Here is an 18215-nt window from a genome sequence, read left to right as displayed (position 1 = left end):
AATTTTAAATATATTCTCTCTTGCCCCACATTGGCAGATGCTGTTTTGATAACGGTGTGAAATTTACTCCAAAGATCCTCTGAAATACTTATCAATGGGTCTTTTCCCCACCTATTTTTATAAATCAAGTTTTTCCCCCTAAATCTGCTAACCATCCATGTATTGTAGCTACCGGCTGGTAGCACCAGTCCACAGGATGCACCGTCACTCGACGCAAGCGTTCAGCAGGTAGCCCTTGGCCTGCAGCTGATGCCTCATGTGCTGTTGCTGCTTTTCCAAACAGATGTTGTACCCATTGTCATTTGCAAAGCTGAGTGACTGGGCCTGTTGCGGATGCCTCCAGCATGTGAGGGAGCTGCTGTGGTTGGTGCCAGATAAGCCTGCAGCCACTGCACAACAGGAACCATGCCAAGCATCTGTGGAGAGGAGCTAGGCTGGTCAACAGCCAAGACAAGGTAGTTGTTTGGAGACAGGCGCCCCCTCAATAAAGTTTCCCTGCACCCATTTGCCATGCCTTGGGGCTCTGTTAGGGAAAGGGAGAGGGGTTGGAGGGATTTTTTTTTTCTACACTTGCAAACAATCAGAAATCTCTGGAAGCTGGTGAACATAAAACTTCCTTGCCATTTAGCAGGATGACACAGAGGAGCAGTTTACCAAGTAGATACAAGCATACCATGCTACGGTACCATTCTAGAAAATGACAATTTGATCTAGAACCTTCCGCTCAGTACTAAATACATCAAAGTCTCTACAGACCTTCTGAATTATTGGATTTACTCAGTAGTTATAAAAGGTATGCTCTTCTGAAAGTACAAGAGCTAGTAAAATTTCTCTGTCATTAATGGAAGAAATGTGATCTCAAAGTTCTTTCCACCCATTATAATTTACTAACTGCAAAAGCTAAAGCCTTTCCCCATTTATCAATCTTCACCACAAGAATCAATGTATCATTCTTGCACATGCTGTATTTATATTATTCAAGGCACAGAATTCATTTCCATAGTAACATAGAAACAGGTCCCAAATATATAATTATGTTGTCATTGTGTGGTGCAGCAAAAGAAGTGGATGAACACTTAATGAGGAAGCTTTTGTATAAACACACAAACAAAAATTACTGCTCTAACTCATCTTTTCCTCCTTCACGTTCCAGGAAACACAATTATAATTTTGGCAGCCTCTGGATCAAACCCATGGTTACGATTTGGCATGTTTGAGTAGAAGTAGTATCTTGTCATCATGTAGAGACATGAAAAATTGGACATATTTTTTTAACAAATTACTTTCCTAATTGTGGAATATCAGATAAAAATGAATCTGACGTTCAGTTAATTATGCTAAAGTTACTGAATGTGAGATCGGTAAACAAGATTACAGCTGCTTAAGCATCTTGAAATGTGCCAGATTGGAAATGTGATTTAAAGACATTGCACATCATTGATCAACAGCCCATGTAACTTATCTTGGTTAACAGAAATAGCCTGTATATTTCAACATTATTTCAGTATTAGTTCCAAAAAAAGTTCTATAATTGCAAATGGCTTCAGTACTTGTATCCATATATCATTTTTATAACTCATCTCCTACCCACATTATGAGAAGCAGTGACAAAATGACTAACCAGAAGACAGAAAAGTAACACGTGGTGGTAAGAGCACTATACACTTTCTGCAATGTACAATGCATTTTCTAAATTCTGTTGTAGGTCACAAAAATATTGTCCCATGATTTATGTTCACCTCTCCTAATATCTGTCCAGGGTCATAAGAACAAACTTGCATGAAAAAGCCATTAAAATATACAGTGTAAACAGTATTGATCTGAAGTCCAAGAGCTGATAAAAAGCTCTGACACCAAATGATCATCATAGGCCTTCTCAGTGTCAGTGGTTTTCTGAATGTGAAACGGTCAGAGGGCTTTTAGTGATAAAATGTTTCAGCATCCATTCAGTATTAAAAGTAAAAAATCAGTATTAAAAGTGAAAAATCAAAAGTGAAAAATCAACATCCATTCAGAATTAAAAGTGAAAAATAAACCGTATTCCCAACAGTATTTTCAAACATTTTCTAACAGTATTTTGATAATATGTCTATTCTTTAACATCTACAAAGGATAGAAAACCATTAACAGTGCATTCCTGAAATGTGCTGGCAGCACTTACCAAAGTCCTTAGGAGGCCGACGAAAGCCTCTGCAGGCGCTGGGGCCCACAGCAACGGCGCCCAGAAGGCACACGCCGGTGTTAGTGGCCCCAGTGCCAGCGTGCAGGCCCGGCTATCGGTCCCTGGCTGCCGTGGCGGCAGCGCTGGGTCTGGCAGCCGCCGCAGCCTCCCACTGGCCTCTGGCCGCCGGCACAGGACTCGGAGGTGAGCTGGGAGGCATTCCTGGGGTGTTCCGGTGCCGGCGCTCAGGAACGCCCCCCTTTTTTTGTTGAGATACATCACTTGCTTTTTGCTGGCGTATCTCCCGTGCAATAGGGTTGCATGGGTTTTTTTGGCAGTGCTGAAACCTCCTTAGGAGGCAGCGCAGGCATTCCTTTCAGGAATGCGCTGTTAGTTACCTAAAACAGGGGACTGATAAATTCATGTGAATTGCTAAATCCTGTAGCAATGTTTTGACATTCAATCATATAATTAGATGATTTGCCAAAGATTGTTTTTTACATAGATATGGACAGATTTAATTATAAACATTTAAGCACTCGGCAAATAAAATAACTAGGGAAAGTTACCAACCCCTAGTGTATAGCAAAAAACCCAACTGGGTACCATTTGCAATCAAGAGTTTTCATAAGTAATAATTTTGGATCAGAAAAAAAAATGTATATTCCAAACTGTTAGGGTTTTTTTACAGAGACAATTCCAAATTTTCAGCCTACCAGTTTCCCCCCCTTGGATTTAGTAGTTTCAAGAGGATAAGGAAAGTGTTGTCTGAATATGAAATCTTGGTAATAACTCAAGGGAAAGCCCAAAATCTGTCAAGTAACGACTGGATTAAATGTCCCAGTTGATTTGAATTATAAAGATTAATAGAATAAGGATTTAGGATATGCATTAAGTGATGAGGATTTGGACTTTTATATCTTTTTCACTAAGCTTATCTATTACGGAGACTTGCTTTAAAATGTAAATCATCGGTATTCATTGCTCTGGAGACTGTCAAAAATGAAAAGGCAGATATCAGGAAAATGTTGGTTCTATATAGCAAACACATTAAATCTCATTCTCATGTGGTAGACCTGTTATAGTGCAAAATGTTTTAGGGAAATCATACAAAATGTGGTAGAAGAAATTTGGAAGAGAAGAATCCCATTAAAACCAGAAATCTTTCTTTTAAATTATATAAGAATTGTGCCAAAGATGTTGAAAGATGCAGCCTTATAACAACTGCACACACCGGTTGTGTGAGACGCTGTAAAAACTACTCTGTGCTCACTAAAAGAGAATGGCTGATAAAAATCTATGATGTCTTAAAAATGACAAAATTAATGGCATGACAACAAGCGAAAACTATAAAAAAAATGGAATGAAATTGGACTGGAGACCTTTATGTAGTTTTTTAGAGAGATTTGCTTGTTTAATCTCATTGTATATAAACAAATGTAAAGTTGAATTTATATTTCATTGTTTGTCAAGAAGTAGTTTTGTAAAATAAAGAAAAAAAGCAAGGGGGAAGTTAGTGGAATGAGTCGGAGGGATCTGGCCCTACAGTGTTTTAACATCTAGAAATCCTTTTACCCAGATGTGTGTTCATCATCTTTGCACAGTATTTGCACATGGCCTCCAGTTCATTCAGTTGTCCTTGGAGAAATGAAATTTGGGCATCTAGTTCTTCTTCCTGTAATTAAGAAGGAAATATTTAAAAGCCTTACTTAATGACAATATAAAAGCACTGACAAAAAATTGCACAAGGATTTATAATACTACTTTTCCGTCTGATGAGTAGATATGGTTTTCATTTGAAAAGCTCAAAAACGTCCACCAAATCTTTAAACAGTTTCTCCCATCTTCATTGTGGCTGACAATGATCCATCAGATTCTTTAAAGCAACCCCATCCAAGATTTTTTATACCAATAGTCTTTGGACAATTACAGGGCAATCCTAAACAGAGTTACACATTTCTAAGCCCATTGACTTCAATGGACTTAGGTGTAACTCTGTTTCAGATGGCACTGTCAATTTTCTCCAGCTTCTTATAGATGTACCTGCAAAATATGAATTCTTTACAGTTATGTGTCAACTTTTCAGGATAATTCAACCAGGACATCCTCTATACAACTTCTGGGTTTACAGAGCCCCTTTAATTGATGAGATACATCAGTTGCCCTACCGAAAGGCATTACGAAGCTGCCTATGTCAAGAGGCAGACTTTACGGTACTCATAAAGGGTAGAAAATTATCTGTTATTATGATTGTTTTAAATCATGGGGTGGTTGGTAAGGGGATGGGGGAATGCCATTTGGATCTTCTGTCTCAGGCTCTAAAATATCTTGATCCCTTTCTGTGTCTGTATTCCTTTCATACATTAGATTGTAAGGTCACTTACATGTTTAATGTCTATTCCAGAAATTATTACTCTATTCTTCATTTCTTCTAGATTATCTATCATCTGTGCTTTGTTACAATGTACAGATGGCTTAGATTGTAAAATGTGTTATATTTGGTATTCATGATTTAGTGGCATTAAATTAACTACAGCTTTCTTAGCTATTAAGACGTCAGCTTACTAACTTACCCTTCATACTTCTAATGCTTTTCCAATGACCTCACAGCATTCTTTGTGTGGAAATAGGACAGCAGAATATTTATAGTGCTACACAGACACAGTTTAATGGTCAGATTTTTAAAAGCACAAAACAACCAACTTTCATTAGGATTTGCACAGAATTCTAGATTTAGATGCGATTAAGCAGATGGAAAGATGATTCTAGACTTTGGCCTAGCCCAGGGAAATGCCAGGAATATATATGGGTTAGACTGGGTATTTCCCAATAGAAGCTGCTTTGTGCTATAACAGAAGCTGTTTTTAAGATTCAGGGGTATCAGAAGCTGCTTTCAATGTGGCAAGGTGATCTACTATTTAGAAAATACTGTTAAGGGTCCTGTTTCATCCTCCAAATCTGGTGTTAGGGATAACAGATTTAATACAACTGTTCTATCAATGACTCAGTAAATTTGCAACATAGGAGTGATCCCTAATTTGGATTTGCTATTAACTAGATCAACAGGGAGTAGTAGTTACAGCAAAAGGTGCCTTGTGCTGGTTGTATTTTATCTGTGAACTATAACCACTTGCCAAGGTAATTAACAGAGGATGTGACATGAATCCAGAAAAATGTTTCTCAGCTAAGAACTGACAGTAAGTAATGGAAAGCTTTTGGAAATCATTAGCTTCTGTAACTGGTGAGAAACAGTAGTATTAGATAAAGAAGCATTCAGCGTCCTTTGGCCAAAAGGTGCTAGGCTTGAAAGTAAAACTATAGTACATCAGAAACGATGTAACTAAACAGCTGAAGAATAACTACAACAGTGCTACCTAGCATTGTATATCTTACATAGCTAGAAAGACTCGCTAGCAGTCATAATAACACAAGAAGGCAAAACCTTCTTGAAACAACTAAAGAAGGTACAACTTCAACTATAAGATCTCTGCATTGAAGAAAAAAAGAAGAAGAAATCACCACTTCTGGGAAGTTCATTTGCAGAAAGTACCTCCCATACATTTACAACTCTAGAAAACTCAGAAACCTGCAACCCCTGAATCAAATCCAAAAGCGAACTGGATTAAGAGAAAGTAATAAATAACTCTATGTCAGCAATGTAAGTTGAGATGTATTTTATTTATTGTAGACTACTCATTTTATTTATTTATTTATTGTAGACTACTCATGTAATTTAACAATTATTCCATACCATGCTAAATACCAGAGTGTCCTGGGGGTTCACACCAGGCCATTCTCAGATATGGCAGGAATTCTACATACTTGGAGGACTCCACGAGTATGCAGAAATCTATACATTTCTAAACCAACCAAAAGAAAAATAAATACCCCCCACCAACAGCAAGATGAGTATTGCATATTTTCTAGGAGCAAAGAATCCTGAGAGTACTTGAAAGACCATCAAAGGGGAAAAGGGGGAGGACAGAAGGGAAATAGAGAACTTAGGGAAATCCCAGAAGCTGACATTTGGGGATGGGATTCCCAAATTGCCCTCTCCTTCCTGGAATTTCTCAAGGGTTCTCCAGCTTGTACAGATATTAATACTAGCCTAGAGTGGTAAGGATTATAGAGGTGAAGTAATTAAAATTGTTATCTGAAACTGATATCATTTGTTCAAAAATAGTATAGATAGCTTTTGCTGCATGAGATGAAATGAACCAACACCTACTGCAATAATATGTTAACGGCACAAATGCAATAGAGTTGTGTAACTAGGGAAGCATATTTCCTATTAAGCTCTCTGAAAATAAACAGTGTTGTCATATTAGTTTAACTTAGCGCCATTGTAACATGCCAAAATGGACGGGCATAAAAAGGCCTAGCTATGTACAAAACGCAGACCATGTGCACCTTCTCATTATTCATGTCAATTACAGCACAAAATTATTATAAGCTGCCAAGTGCATGGTAGACTGGTGACCGCACAAAGTTAATTTTTCCTCTCACGTCATTCACACAATCTTATTATGGGTAAGAATAGAGCATCTCATGTTTCCATTCTTCTGCAATATTTAGTTTCTATATTTGGTGGGCTCTGCCACTAACAAACTTATACACAAAGTTTAACGTACCAATTTTCTAGTGATGTTTAAAAAATGTTTACACTTTTGGTGCCAGCAGCAGGCTAGCCCATACAACAAGCAATTCTTACTGCAGTACATAATAGATTTTTTTTTAAAAAAACCTCATAGTAATTATTACAGTAACACCCTCTTTACTAAAAATAAGCAATTCATTGTATATAGTTTCCTGAACCAAAAAGTATAGGAACTACTGTGGGTGGGGGAACAGAAATGTACAATTTTATTTTAATTACTAGATCGAGATCAAATTTATTCATGTTGTGGTCACAAACCTTAACAATCCAACTACACCCTAAAAAAATTCAACCCACAGCATGTATTGATCCAATATCACAATAACATCTACTACTACACATTGAGATAAAGCAATAAAGACCCCCCCCCCATTAAAATCATTTACCAGGATATTGTGGACCATATCAAGCCATTATATTACCTGTATCAGGCCTATTAAAACTTTCCCTTAGTTTAAGAGATATAATGAAAAAAGAGGCCACTCTCTGTGTAATAGGTAAATTTACATCAGCCAGCAAGAATCTTACGCTTCTTCTGAGACCAGCACCTGTGGTATGCACTGGATCAATCTAGGTCGTATTGTGGTGTATAGGGCACAGTGGAAAAGAACACATGGCAGGTCTTCTACCTAGTCAGCAGAACAGGGGCAAAACCGTTGACCATATGGAATACTACCATATCTACCTTGAATAACTTCTGATGGAGACACTTGTAACCGGGCCACAATAAAGGCTCTCCTCTTTTCAGGTTCTACCAACTCCTTAATTAGAAGGGGCTTTGTTCTGTTTAAATATTAATTACTAAATATTTCAGAAAAGTGCATCGCTTTCTCCTCACTCTTACTAGCCTGTAATCTGTTCCTCAATGTTTTCTGTGCCAAAGTATTCTATTTACTCGTGGTGTTTGTCCGTCACAAAGATTTTTCCCCAGTGGTGCACCTTCTGATGTTACTGCAGGACAGCAGGAGCTGCTTCCCATCTTGTGATAGTTCAGTTGTTGTTTAGACACCTTTTTCAGAACTGGAATGCAGCTTGAGAGTTTCTGGTCTGTGGGCCATTTTTTGGTTTTCTAAGTAACGGTTTGTTCATAAATGTTTTCCTGTCCTGTCTCAAGTCACTGTATGTGTAAGGAGTCATCAAGTCACAGCTGACCAATGGCAACCCTGAAGGGTTTTCAAGGCAAGAGACTAACAGGGGTGGTTTGCCATTGCCTTCCTCTGCACAACATTTCTAGTATTCCTTGGTGATCTCCCATCTAATTACTAACCAGGGCTCACCCTGCTTAGCTTCTGAGATCTGACAAGATCAGGCTAGCCTGGGTCATCCAGGTCAGGGCCTCAACTCATTAGTTTTGCAGAAATCAGCAGCAAACCTATGAGTGTTTGCCATACTGAGGGAATGTGTTCCTTACTTTATATTGTTGCATGTACTCAAATGTTAACACATTACATGGATCTTTCTTCTTACATTGTTGACTGTTCTGATAGTGCTTGCAAAGTCACTATATGTTCGGCCAATGCAAGAGAAAGTATCCATGCTGGATCAGACCAAGGTCCATCAAGTCCAGCAGTCTGTTCATACAATGACCAACCAGGTGCCTCTAGGAAGCCCACAAACAAGACAACTGCAGCAGTATTATCCTGCCAATGTTCCACAGCACCTAATATAATAGGCATGCTCCTCTGATCCTGGAGAGAATAAGTATGCATCATGACTAGTATCCATTTTTACTAGTAGCTATAAATATCCCTCTCCTCCATGAACATCTCCACTCCCCTCTTAAAGCCTTCCAAGTTGGCAGCCATCACCACATCCTGGGGCAGGGAGTTCCACAATTTAACTATGCATTGTATGAAGAAATACTTCCTTTTATCTGTTTTGAATCTCTCACCCTCCAGCTTCAGCAGATGACCCCACATTCTAGTATTATGAGAGAGGGAGAAAACCCTGTCCACTCTCTCCATACCATGCATAATTTTATAGACCTCTATCAGGTCTCCCCTTAATTGCCTTCTTTCCAAGCTAAATAGCTCTAAGTTTTTTAACCGCTTCTCAAAAGGTAGTTGCTCTAGGCCCCCGATCATTTTGGTTGCTCTTTCCTGCACCTTCTCAAACGTATATGTGACTTACATGCAACAAGTCTCAGACTGGCCCCATTTAATTCATTTGGGATGCCACTTAATATATTTTAGGGCAAATCTTTCAGATTTATGTAGATTAACACTGCATGTTGGCCATTTACTTCTGTTGACTACATGTTGGCCAAGGGCTAGAAACAATACACACACACACACATATTCACAGATGGGGATGGCCTCAGTGGACAACTGCTGGCTGTTAGAGTAGACAATACTGCCCTTGATAGACCAATGGTCTGACTCAGTATATGGCAGCTTCTTGTGTTCAGATGAAACCAAGCCCCTTCAAAACTACAAAACTTTACTCACATACTATTCCTATTTTAGATGTTCAGGACCCATTGTGTTATTATATCTCTTTAAAATACACATTTGTACACACTCACAACTGGGTTTCTGGAGAACTATGATTACTATGATCACAACTTAAGGAGTAACACATAAGTATAGTAATTATGTGTAGGCAAATGTTTACAAATAATAACACTGACATTAAGATGTTAGGAAAAACGTTTGCTTATGAGGAAGGCTTAGAAACTTGAAATTGTAGGGCTGCAAGCAGGATTAATTTTCATCAAGGCACTCCATTACATGTGATTAATTACCATTTTTAAAATGTTCCATTTATGGGAATCTTCATAGCTTGTTTTGTCCCTTGCTTTACTGTAATTTGCCTTTTGATTAGAAATTTATTATGTAAGTTCAATTACCATCTTGCCATACATCATCTTTATCCTTTGTTTTAGCCTGAGCAGCTATAGTTTCCATCTATAGCGGTATGTACTTGAAAACGTGCATTTCTCTTATCCTGTCCATTCCATCAATTTTTCCTCCACAGCTCTTGTACTGAAGAGTTCCTTGTTGTGTTCAACCACTCCATTTGGTCTAACATTCTGAGCCTTGGATCTCATACTAATCTCCTCCTCAAGCCCTAGGTGAGGGAACATGTCATCTTTCTATACTGCATCTAGAATTCATCAAGTTCTACAGCTTCCATCTCCATAGTGACATCACTCGTCATGCTCCTATTCTTTCATTCATGAATGTAAGACCTCTATCTTTTCCTCCATTGCATGAAATCCTTCTTTAAATTTTGTGGTTCTCCTTACTCAAACTGAGGCCCTATTTGCATCATCAGGCAAGAAAACCATTAGAGAAGTAAGACTTCTATAATTACATAACAAAAAGTACTTTTGTATCAATTTGATCATATTTTGGCTTTGATTTTGATTAATTCAGTTATGCAGAGTAGTAATAATTATTTGCCATCTTGCAATTAGGCACTGGATGAAGATTTGATCAATATTTAGGGCGTGAGCCAATCACCAGCTTCATTCACTTCACTCCCACCTGAATATGCTACTCAGTGCTCTGCTCAGTATGTAGGAATTTCCTCTGACAACCCAGCCCAGTCAGCAGCCATTGCATGAGAAAAGAGCCACATGTTTTTATTTTTAATTTTTATTTATTTATTTCAAATTTATAACCCACCCTCATCACCAGCAAGCCAGGCACAGGGCGGATAACAATAATTAAAACATAAATACATCCAATATATAAATCCAGTATATCCTTAAAACCATAATAATTAAAACCATTAAAACCCTACTCAGATGGCCGGAACTAAACCTAGGTGCCACAGCAACAAATGTCAGCAGGTCAGCCCCCCAGATTTCAAGATGGGGGCGGGATGGGGAGGCCAGTAAAGATGGATCTTCTTGCGGCTGTCCTCAGTTATAAGCCTGGTGGAATAGCTCCGTTTTACAGCGCTGTGGAACTCCTTAAGGTCCCGCAGGGCCCTGATGTTACCAGGAAGACTATTCCACCAGGCTAGGGTCAAAAAAGCCCTGGCCCTTGTTGAGGACAGCCGCACATTCTTCGGGCCAGGGACCACCAGTAAATTACTGTTCACAGATCGTAAAACTCTCTGGGGGGCATACCAGGAGAGGCGGTCCCGCAGGTACGATGGTCCCAAACCGTGTAAGGCTATATTCAGAAGGACTATGAATAGGTAATGGCTTAGATAAGGCATCAACCACATTGACCACAGACACTTAGACACAAAGGTTGCTTATGCTTCATGGAAGGTACCCATCACAGAAGTACTCTTTCATTTGTTACTCATAAAAACTTCTTTGCCTGCTTTAATTCAATCCTTTCCCTAGATTTAACAGCTATTAGTTATTCATCCACCATTTCACACTTTAAAGAAGTGAAAATGAAGATTAATTTCTTCTTGACATCCTGCTTGATTATAATTCACAACCATTTCATTTTAATGTAAACCACAGATCTTATAGATCACTATTCAACTGTTATTCACATCTTTTCCTCCCTTTTAATAACTACAGGCTATACCACCTAGTTCACGTTATATTTTTATGGTGGATATGTACTCTAGGAAATCTAGGGCTGCCACTGTGGAAGAAAGACAAATTGCATGATGTATTTTCTCCAACATATTTCAGTGGGACAACTGTGATCTGAAAATGTTGCAATAAGAGACCCACAAAATAATTTTGATTAATATTATTAGTATTTTCTTTTGATTAGTTTTATTTAAGAAAAAGGGCAAAACAAGAGGGAGGACTACCAAGGAGTTTTAAAGGTAAAGGTCCCCTGTGCAAGCACCGGGTCATTCTTGACCCATGGGGTGATGTCACATCCCGACATTTTCTAGGCAGACTTTGTTTATGGGGAGGAGAAATCCCATCCCCTGAGGTCTTCTCCTCTTGCTTACTTCCCTCCCATCACTACTTCTCCAATCCAAACCTCCCACCGCTGCTGCATTTTTCCTTCCCCTCAGCCCCTATTGCATATAGTTGCTAAGCAGCCCCATAATGCTAACCTCAGAAGATCTTGGTTGGTATTTTTTTCAAAATTGAGATGCCTGTAGATGTGCACACCTCTTTTTTTTTTAGGAGGGGGTTCTACATCTTCCCTTTCTATACTTTGGTCCCCTAGTGTGGATTTTTTCATCCAATTTCAAAGGTTAAAGTTCAGAATTACATGTATGATAAAGCAACTATTACTGTATGCACTACCACTCTCCTCCTCCTCCTCCTGTCCCCTCAAATTTATTTTCAATTGTGGTGAAAACTAAACTAGATAAAGTGTGGTCTGGCCATATTAAAATCAATTACTCAGAAAACGTATTACAGGATTGTCACAAAATCTAACTAAGCATAAGTGATACTACCAAATTACAGAACATTCCTGTAATTTAATAGTTATTGTTTAATAACATTAAATATTATTTAAAGTCTAGTTACATAAATGAGATTATGGATCATAACCAAATAAAACTGAGAGTACCAGTTAGCTCATATGTAACTTTTGGTTTATAAAATTATGTAGAGAAAGTGGATTTTTCTTCTTCTCCAATAATACTAGAACTCAGGGAGACCCAATGAAGTTGTTGGGACAAACAAAAGGAAATACTTCTTTACTCAGAGCAGTTAATCTATGGAATTCACTGCCAGTGGATGTAGTGATAGCTACAAGTACAGATGACTTTAAAAGGGTTTAGACAGATTAATGTAGGAGAATCCATCAATATCAACTACCCATGGTGAGTAAAGGGAACCTTCATCTACAGAGGCAGGAAACCTCTTAATACTAGTACTAGGAGGCAGCATTATGGCAGCATTAGGGAAGGCCTTGGCCTATATGCCCTGTTTTTTGGCCCTCGAGGCTCAGAAATGCGCTGTTAGAGACATTTGCTTGAATCCTCCTGAAAATTACTGCTAATGGAAGGATTTCCATTGGCAGAGCACAACATTCTGATTTCTTCCCTCCCACTGCAGCCACAAATGCCCTCTGAAATGCAGTTCCTGGGAGACTGGGGACACCTAGAAGGAACTGGAGGTCTGTGCTGGGATTGGTCAATGAGCAAAAATAGGTTTGTGTTGTAGAGCATGAACTTATTGGTCCTCTATTTATAGCTTATCTTAAAAAAAAAGGCTTTGATATAGATTTTTCCCTTTTCTGCTGAGGTCATGCTACTAAGCTACACAGCCGTTTTTCCAAAGAAAGAAACGGAATTTAATGGCACATCTGTTGACAGCTGTTAGACTAGTATTTGCAAGATATTGGAAATCACATCTAAGTCCTACCGCTGATGAGTGGGTTCTGAAATGTAAGGAAATGTTTCTCCTAATCAAATTGACAAATTTAAGGAAAGAATATGATGCGTCGCAATTGCAAAGTATTTGGGAAATATTTCTTGTAAAAATATAGTGCTATGCCTATGTATCTATTATAGTGTGCTAATAAACTTTTTTTCTGCAAAAAAAAAAATGAAATGCATTTTCTGGGAGACTGGGACACCTAGAAGGAACTAGAGGTCTGTGCTGGGATTGGGGAATGAGCAAAAATCACCCCCTTCCACTCACAGAAATATTAGGTGGGCTCTAACCCATTTTAAGAGTTGAAACTTGCAATGTATTATTTTCTATGGGCGTATTTCACCATCTTAAGAGCAGGAATTTTCAAGACCCTAGATCCTCTCTTCGAGCAATTTAGAAAGCAGGCTCATGTGCATGCTTCCCTCTACACTTCAGTTTTCATACACGTTTTCCTTCCGCCTGGCCTGATGCTACGTGCATCTTTTGCTAAACCAGGATAAAAGAAACCAAAATATGCTTCACAACTCACTTGGTTTCAGCTTATAAATTTTTCAGTGAGAGACCAAGATTTAATACAAGAAATCAAAGATTGATTAATTCCTTTTTTTAAGACAGCAACACGCCTATTAAAGAAATTAACCTTAAAGGATCATAAGAAAAGAAATGTAATGAAACTTAATGAAGCACCATGCTCTCTTTAATGTCACTAAGACTTCGTTTTTTAGTGATGACAGGAAGTTATTAGACTCTTCCTGCAAGTAAGCCCCATTGAATAAAATGGGACTTATTTCCAAGTAGAATTTCTTAGCATTGCACACCAAATTCAGGTCTACAGTCCCTGAGCAGGTCTACTCAGAATCCTACTTAGGTCAATTCAGTGGGGCTTCCTTCCTTCCAGCAAAATGTTCTTAGGGTTGCCCTGTATGTTGCATAAAAATGAGTCATCACCACTGCTGCTATAGCATCTGATTTTATGCTTTGCAGCGCGGTGGTGATAAACCAGGTGTCAGAGGATCTCAGCATTGTTCAAGGGACATTTTGTCCAGTGGCTCCAGAGATGGCAATCTGCCTAGCTTTGTACCCTGGGGCAGCAGAAACCATTTGTGCTGCAGAGCTGGCTCAGCTCTTCAGTGCCTGGTCTGCAGCACAAATGGCTCCTGCTGCTATTTTGGGACTGGGAAAAGGCTATTTTAGGACAGGGAGAAGATAGCAGTGGTAGAAGCAATGCCACGCTTAACGACAGGCGGGATAGTCTTGCCTCCTGCTGCCAGTGCCATACTGCAGCAGCAAAAAGCTGCATTAGGAAGATCTTTAGGCGGTTCATGTAAGGCACAGCTTGGCAGATTCTGCCCTGCTTGCTTCACACAGGGTGCTGCTCTTGCAGTGCTGCAGAAACCCCTTTTCCATCACAGTACATAAAACAGAACACAGGATTGTGCTGCCAATACATGACGGCAGTACAGTGAACCCACAGGACACTGAAGAATCAAATTCAGGTCCAGCCCTGAAGAAGGCAGACGGAGCGAGGGGCTGTCCACATTTAAATGAATAAGTGCGGCTTAGTGGTTAGGGTCACTTTATACCTGGGGAGATCTAGACTTAAAACTCCACTTGTCATGAACTCATGGGTGATTTGGGCCCTGTCATTTTCTCTCGGCTTAACCTAGTTCTTTTGCTAAATCAGGATAAAAGTTGGTGTGTGAATAAAATAGAGGAGCAGCAAGTCACGTATGTTGCCTCAAGCTCTTTGGAGGAGGGATGGTATAAAAAATGACTAAATAAAAATAAAACCAGGAACATTCAGAGGCTTACAAGGCCATCCCTGGGGTTAGAAGGGTGTAACTCTGCTTACGATGGCTCTGCTAATCAGTGAAGAAACGCAAGGAGCTGGAGAAACGAGGAAGTAACCGTTTCCCAAAGTTATGAACCTGTTTTTCCTGTGCTGATGCTCTGTCAAGCGACACGAACCTGTGTAAGTAATGCAAGTACTTGAATGGAAAAAACGGACCACAGCAAATGTGAGATGAGCGATAAATATAGAGCTGCCAAGTGGTAGATACTTACAGACTCTTTTTTGCTCATACTTCTACTTTGAGAGCGGGAATGGGAAATAGTGCTGAAAAAGGACTCTTTCTTGGTTGTTGACAAAGGTGGAGACCCTGCGTATTCCCGTCCTCCAGTCAAACTTTCAATGCTTGGAGAAGAGCTGATGTTTTTTGAACTCTGCCCTGTAAAGTGAACAGAGGACAGCAAAAAATAATCAGTGGAAAAGGCTGCCACCAAAGTGCTCTTTATCTGAAGTGTCACTCAGCGACCTTCACAAACAGATCAACACAGAGCGAAATCTTATGACACCAAAGCACATCTGTCCACACACATGGGAAGGAAGGAAGTACTCTTGTGGGTCAGACAGATCCACACGGAGCCAGGCCTCTACATGCAAGAGCCTCCACAACAAACACCCAAAACAAATTCTGTCTAAGAAAACACAAGATTCTGTACTCTGAAAAGCCACACTCTGGGCTCAATTCATGCACAGCAATATATTCTTTTTAAATAATCATCTTGATTTTTCTCTGCTCAAGAAGGATCAGTTTTGGTAGGCTAAGGATTTTGAGGCATGGAGTAAAATAGTGAGGAGCAAAAAGGACAAAGTATGTGTGTGAAGGGCGGAGGGGAGAGAGAGAAATTATTTTAATTTTAGCACCATTGGCAGTCATTTAATGCTCAAGTAGGCTATGGTGTTAAGACTTAAAAACAACATGAAACAACATGAAAACTATAGACATTCAAAGGCTGTACCACCCAGAATACAACAGCTCAATGCAGAAATCAGTGTTTGCTTCTTTCAGACCCATGGTACCTTCCGACAATATTTTAAAACTCTACAGACTTTAAGGGAATTTAGGTGATGTTCTGCATCACTGGATATGGACTTGAGGTCAAACTAATCTCAAGTTAAGATGAAATCTGGAGTTGCTTTGGGTAGAAAAGTGATGTCAGAACATAGCATGACTTTGTTTCAAAGTGTGGGAAAATACCATGGGTCTGAAAGAAGCAAACAATGCTTGCTAGCTCATCTCCTTGAGGTTATATGTACCATAAAGGTTACATTGATAGATAAGGGAAGAAGGTCACACACAGCTAGCAGTTCAAAGAGACATTTTATCAGGAGTAAGAGACTGAGCTGAAGACTTCAGACAGGAGTAAACAGGGAGACTGGCGGACTGGTTTAGTTACAGACTGAGAAAAGTGATCAACAGTGGATAACGATACTGCTATTGCCAGCAGGCAGACTAGGAAAGAGAAGAGGCTATATGAATTTAGGTGCAGCAAATATTCCAGGACCAAAAACCTAGAAAAGTTTAATGAGTCCTAGTCATGGGATCAAGCAAAAATTGAAAAAGGATTCAATTTGGTGGAACAGGAACAATATAAAAACTGTTTCCTAACATTCTAAAGAAGCCCTTGGAAATGGGATTACAGTTCTCAGATGGATATCTGCCAGGCTGAAAGGGTGAGCATAGCAGCTGTTGGGTGTAGTATTCTGCCATGAGATAGAAGATCTTTGACTGATTGGAAATATAGTAAGATCCTCCTGGCTAGGTGGAGTAGCTTAGAGATCGATCCATGATGGGGTGATCAGGATGCAATACATCTTGTCATGTATCACCTTGTTTAGTATTTTGATATGAGAGATAGAAGGAGAGAAGACATAGGGAAACCCTGTGTAGCTAGCAAGAGCATTGCACATCTGGAGTTCTGACAGGAAGAGCTGTAGTTAGAGGCATATTATCTGAAAGTAACAGATGAACACTGCTCATTTGGTGAGTAAGAAAACTGTTGCTGTCTTTGGGCACACTGATGCAATCAGGTAAGCCACAGCTAGCAATTGTCTGTTCCAGTGCTAAATAACCCTTCACCATCAAGTGACAGGCTATTGATTTTGTCCCTAGCCTACAAGGTTAAAGATGTGGAGTGGAACTATGTCTGTATCCCTGAAGACTGAGGAGTGAGATCAGGGTGCACCAATGCCTCTGATGGGGATGCTGTGACCAATGGTGCAGATAAAGAACATGGTGGCACACTGTATCAGAGATGTGGCAGTGGGAACAAGCAAGATACAAGAGACTTTTGGACGTATGTAAAGAAGGGAAATTTTGTACTTGGGAACACATCAAAAGCACGTTAGGTGATAACCGGTTGGTAAGATTGCAATTGTTGCTATTTTCAGAATTTTATTAGAAAGAGAAGAGTTGGTTTTTATACCCCGCTTTTCTCTACCGAAAGGAGTCTCAAAGCGGCTTACAATCACCTCCCCCCACCCACTACAGGCACCTTGTTGGTAGGTGAAGCTGAGAAAATTCTGAGAGAACTGGGATTAGCCCAAGTTCACCCAGCAGGGAATCCAATCTGGTTCTTCAGATTAGAGTCCCACTGCTCATGTGGAGGAGCAAGGAATCAAACACGGTTCTCCAGATTAGAGTCCGCTGCTCTTAACCCCTACACCACGCTGGCTCTCACTACATCACACTGGGTTAGCCCAAAGGGAAGATATTTTTAGATCCCTGAATGTCTCTGAAAAAGTTATGACATACTCAGGGCCTTCTAAAGGACTCTTGGCAAAGTTCTATAATATTTTAATTGAATTGGAGTATAAAAATCCAATGTATAGATATAAATGGGAAGCAGACTTGAGGCAGGAGATACCAATTGAAAAATGGGGAAAAATTATAGAGAGAATTTATGTACCCCAATAAACATCAACACTAGAGAAAATGGGTTAAAACTTATGTTTAGAAGAAGAAGAAGACTTGGTTTTTATATGCTGACTTTCTCTACCACTTAAGGAAGAATCAAACTGGCTTACAATCACCTTCCCTTACCCTCCCCACGACAGACATCCTGTGAGGTAGGTGGGGCTGAGAGAGTGTGACTAGCCTAAGGTCACCCAGCTGGCTTCGTGTATAGGAGTGGGGAAACAAATCCAGTTGATCAGATTAGCCTCCGCCGCTCATGTGGAGGAGTGGGGAATCTAACCCAGTTCTCCAGATCAGAGTTTAGGTGATACTACACCGCTGTTAGAATTAACAAGATGGTTAATAATACAACTGAGCAATGACAGTGATGTA

General features: G+C 39.6%; 1 protein-coding gene across 1 annotated transcript in view; it reads right to left on the bottom strand.

Annotated features, from left to right (window-relative positions):
- The window catches only part of TBC1D5 (TBC1 domain family member 5), a 197287-nt gene that overhangs the window by 10205 nt on the left and 168867 nt on the right, over window positions 1-18215 (bottom strand). Inside the window, exons 17-18 of the mRNA XM_056858020.1 lie at window positions 15148-15311; window positions 3737-3836 (exon numbers count right to left, since the gene is read on the bottom strand). Coding sequence (XP_056713998.1) covers window positions 3737-3836; window positions 15148-15311 — 264 coding nt within the window. The remainder of the gene's footprint in view (window positions 1-3736; window positions 3837-15147; window positions 15312-18215) is intronic.

This window comes from Euleptes europaea, chromosome 11 (assembly GCF_029931775.1).
Source record: "Euleptes europaea isolate rEulEur1 chromosome 11, rEulEur1.hap1, whole genome shotgun sequence".
Classification (NCBI taxonomy): Eukaryota; Metazoa; Chordata; class Lepidosauria; order Squamata; family Sphaerodactylidae; genus Euleptes; species Euleptes europaea.
Note: the sequence above shows the minus strand (reverse complement) of the source record. Positions and strands in the feature narration are given on the sequence as shown.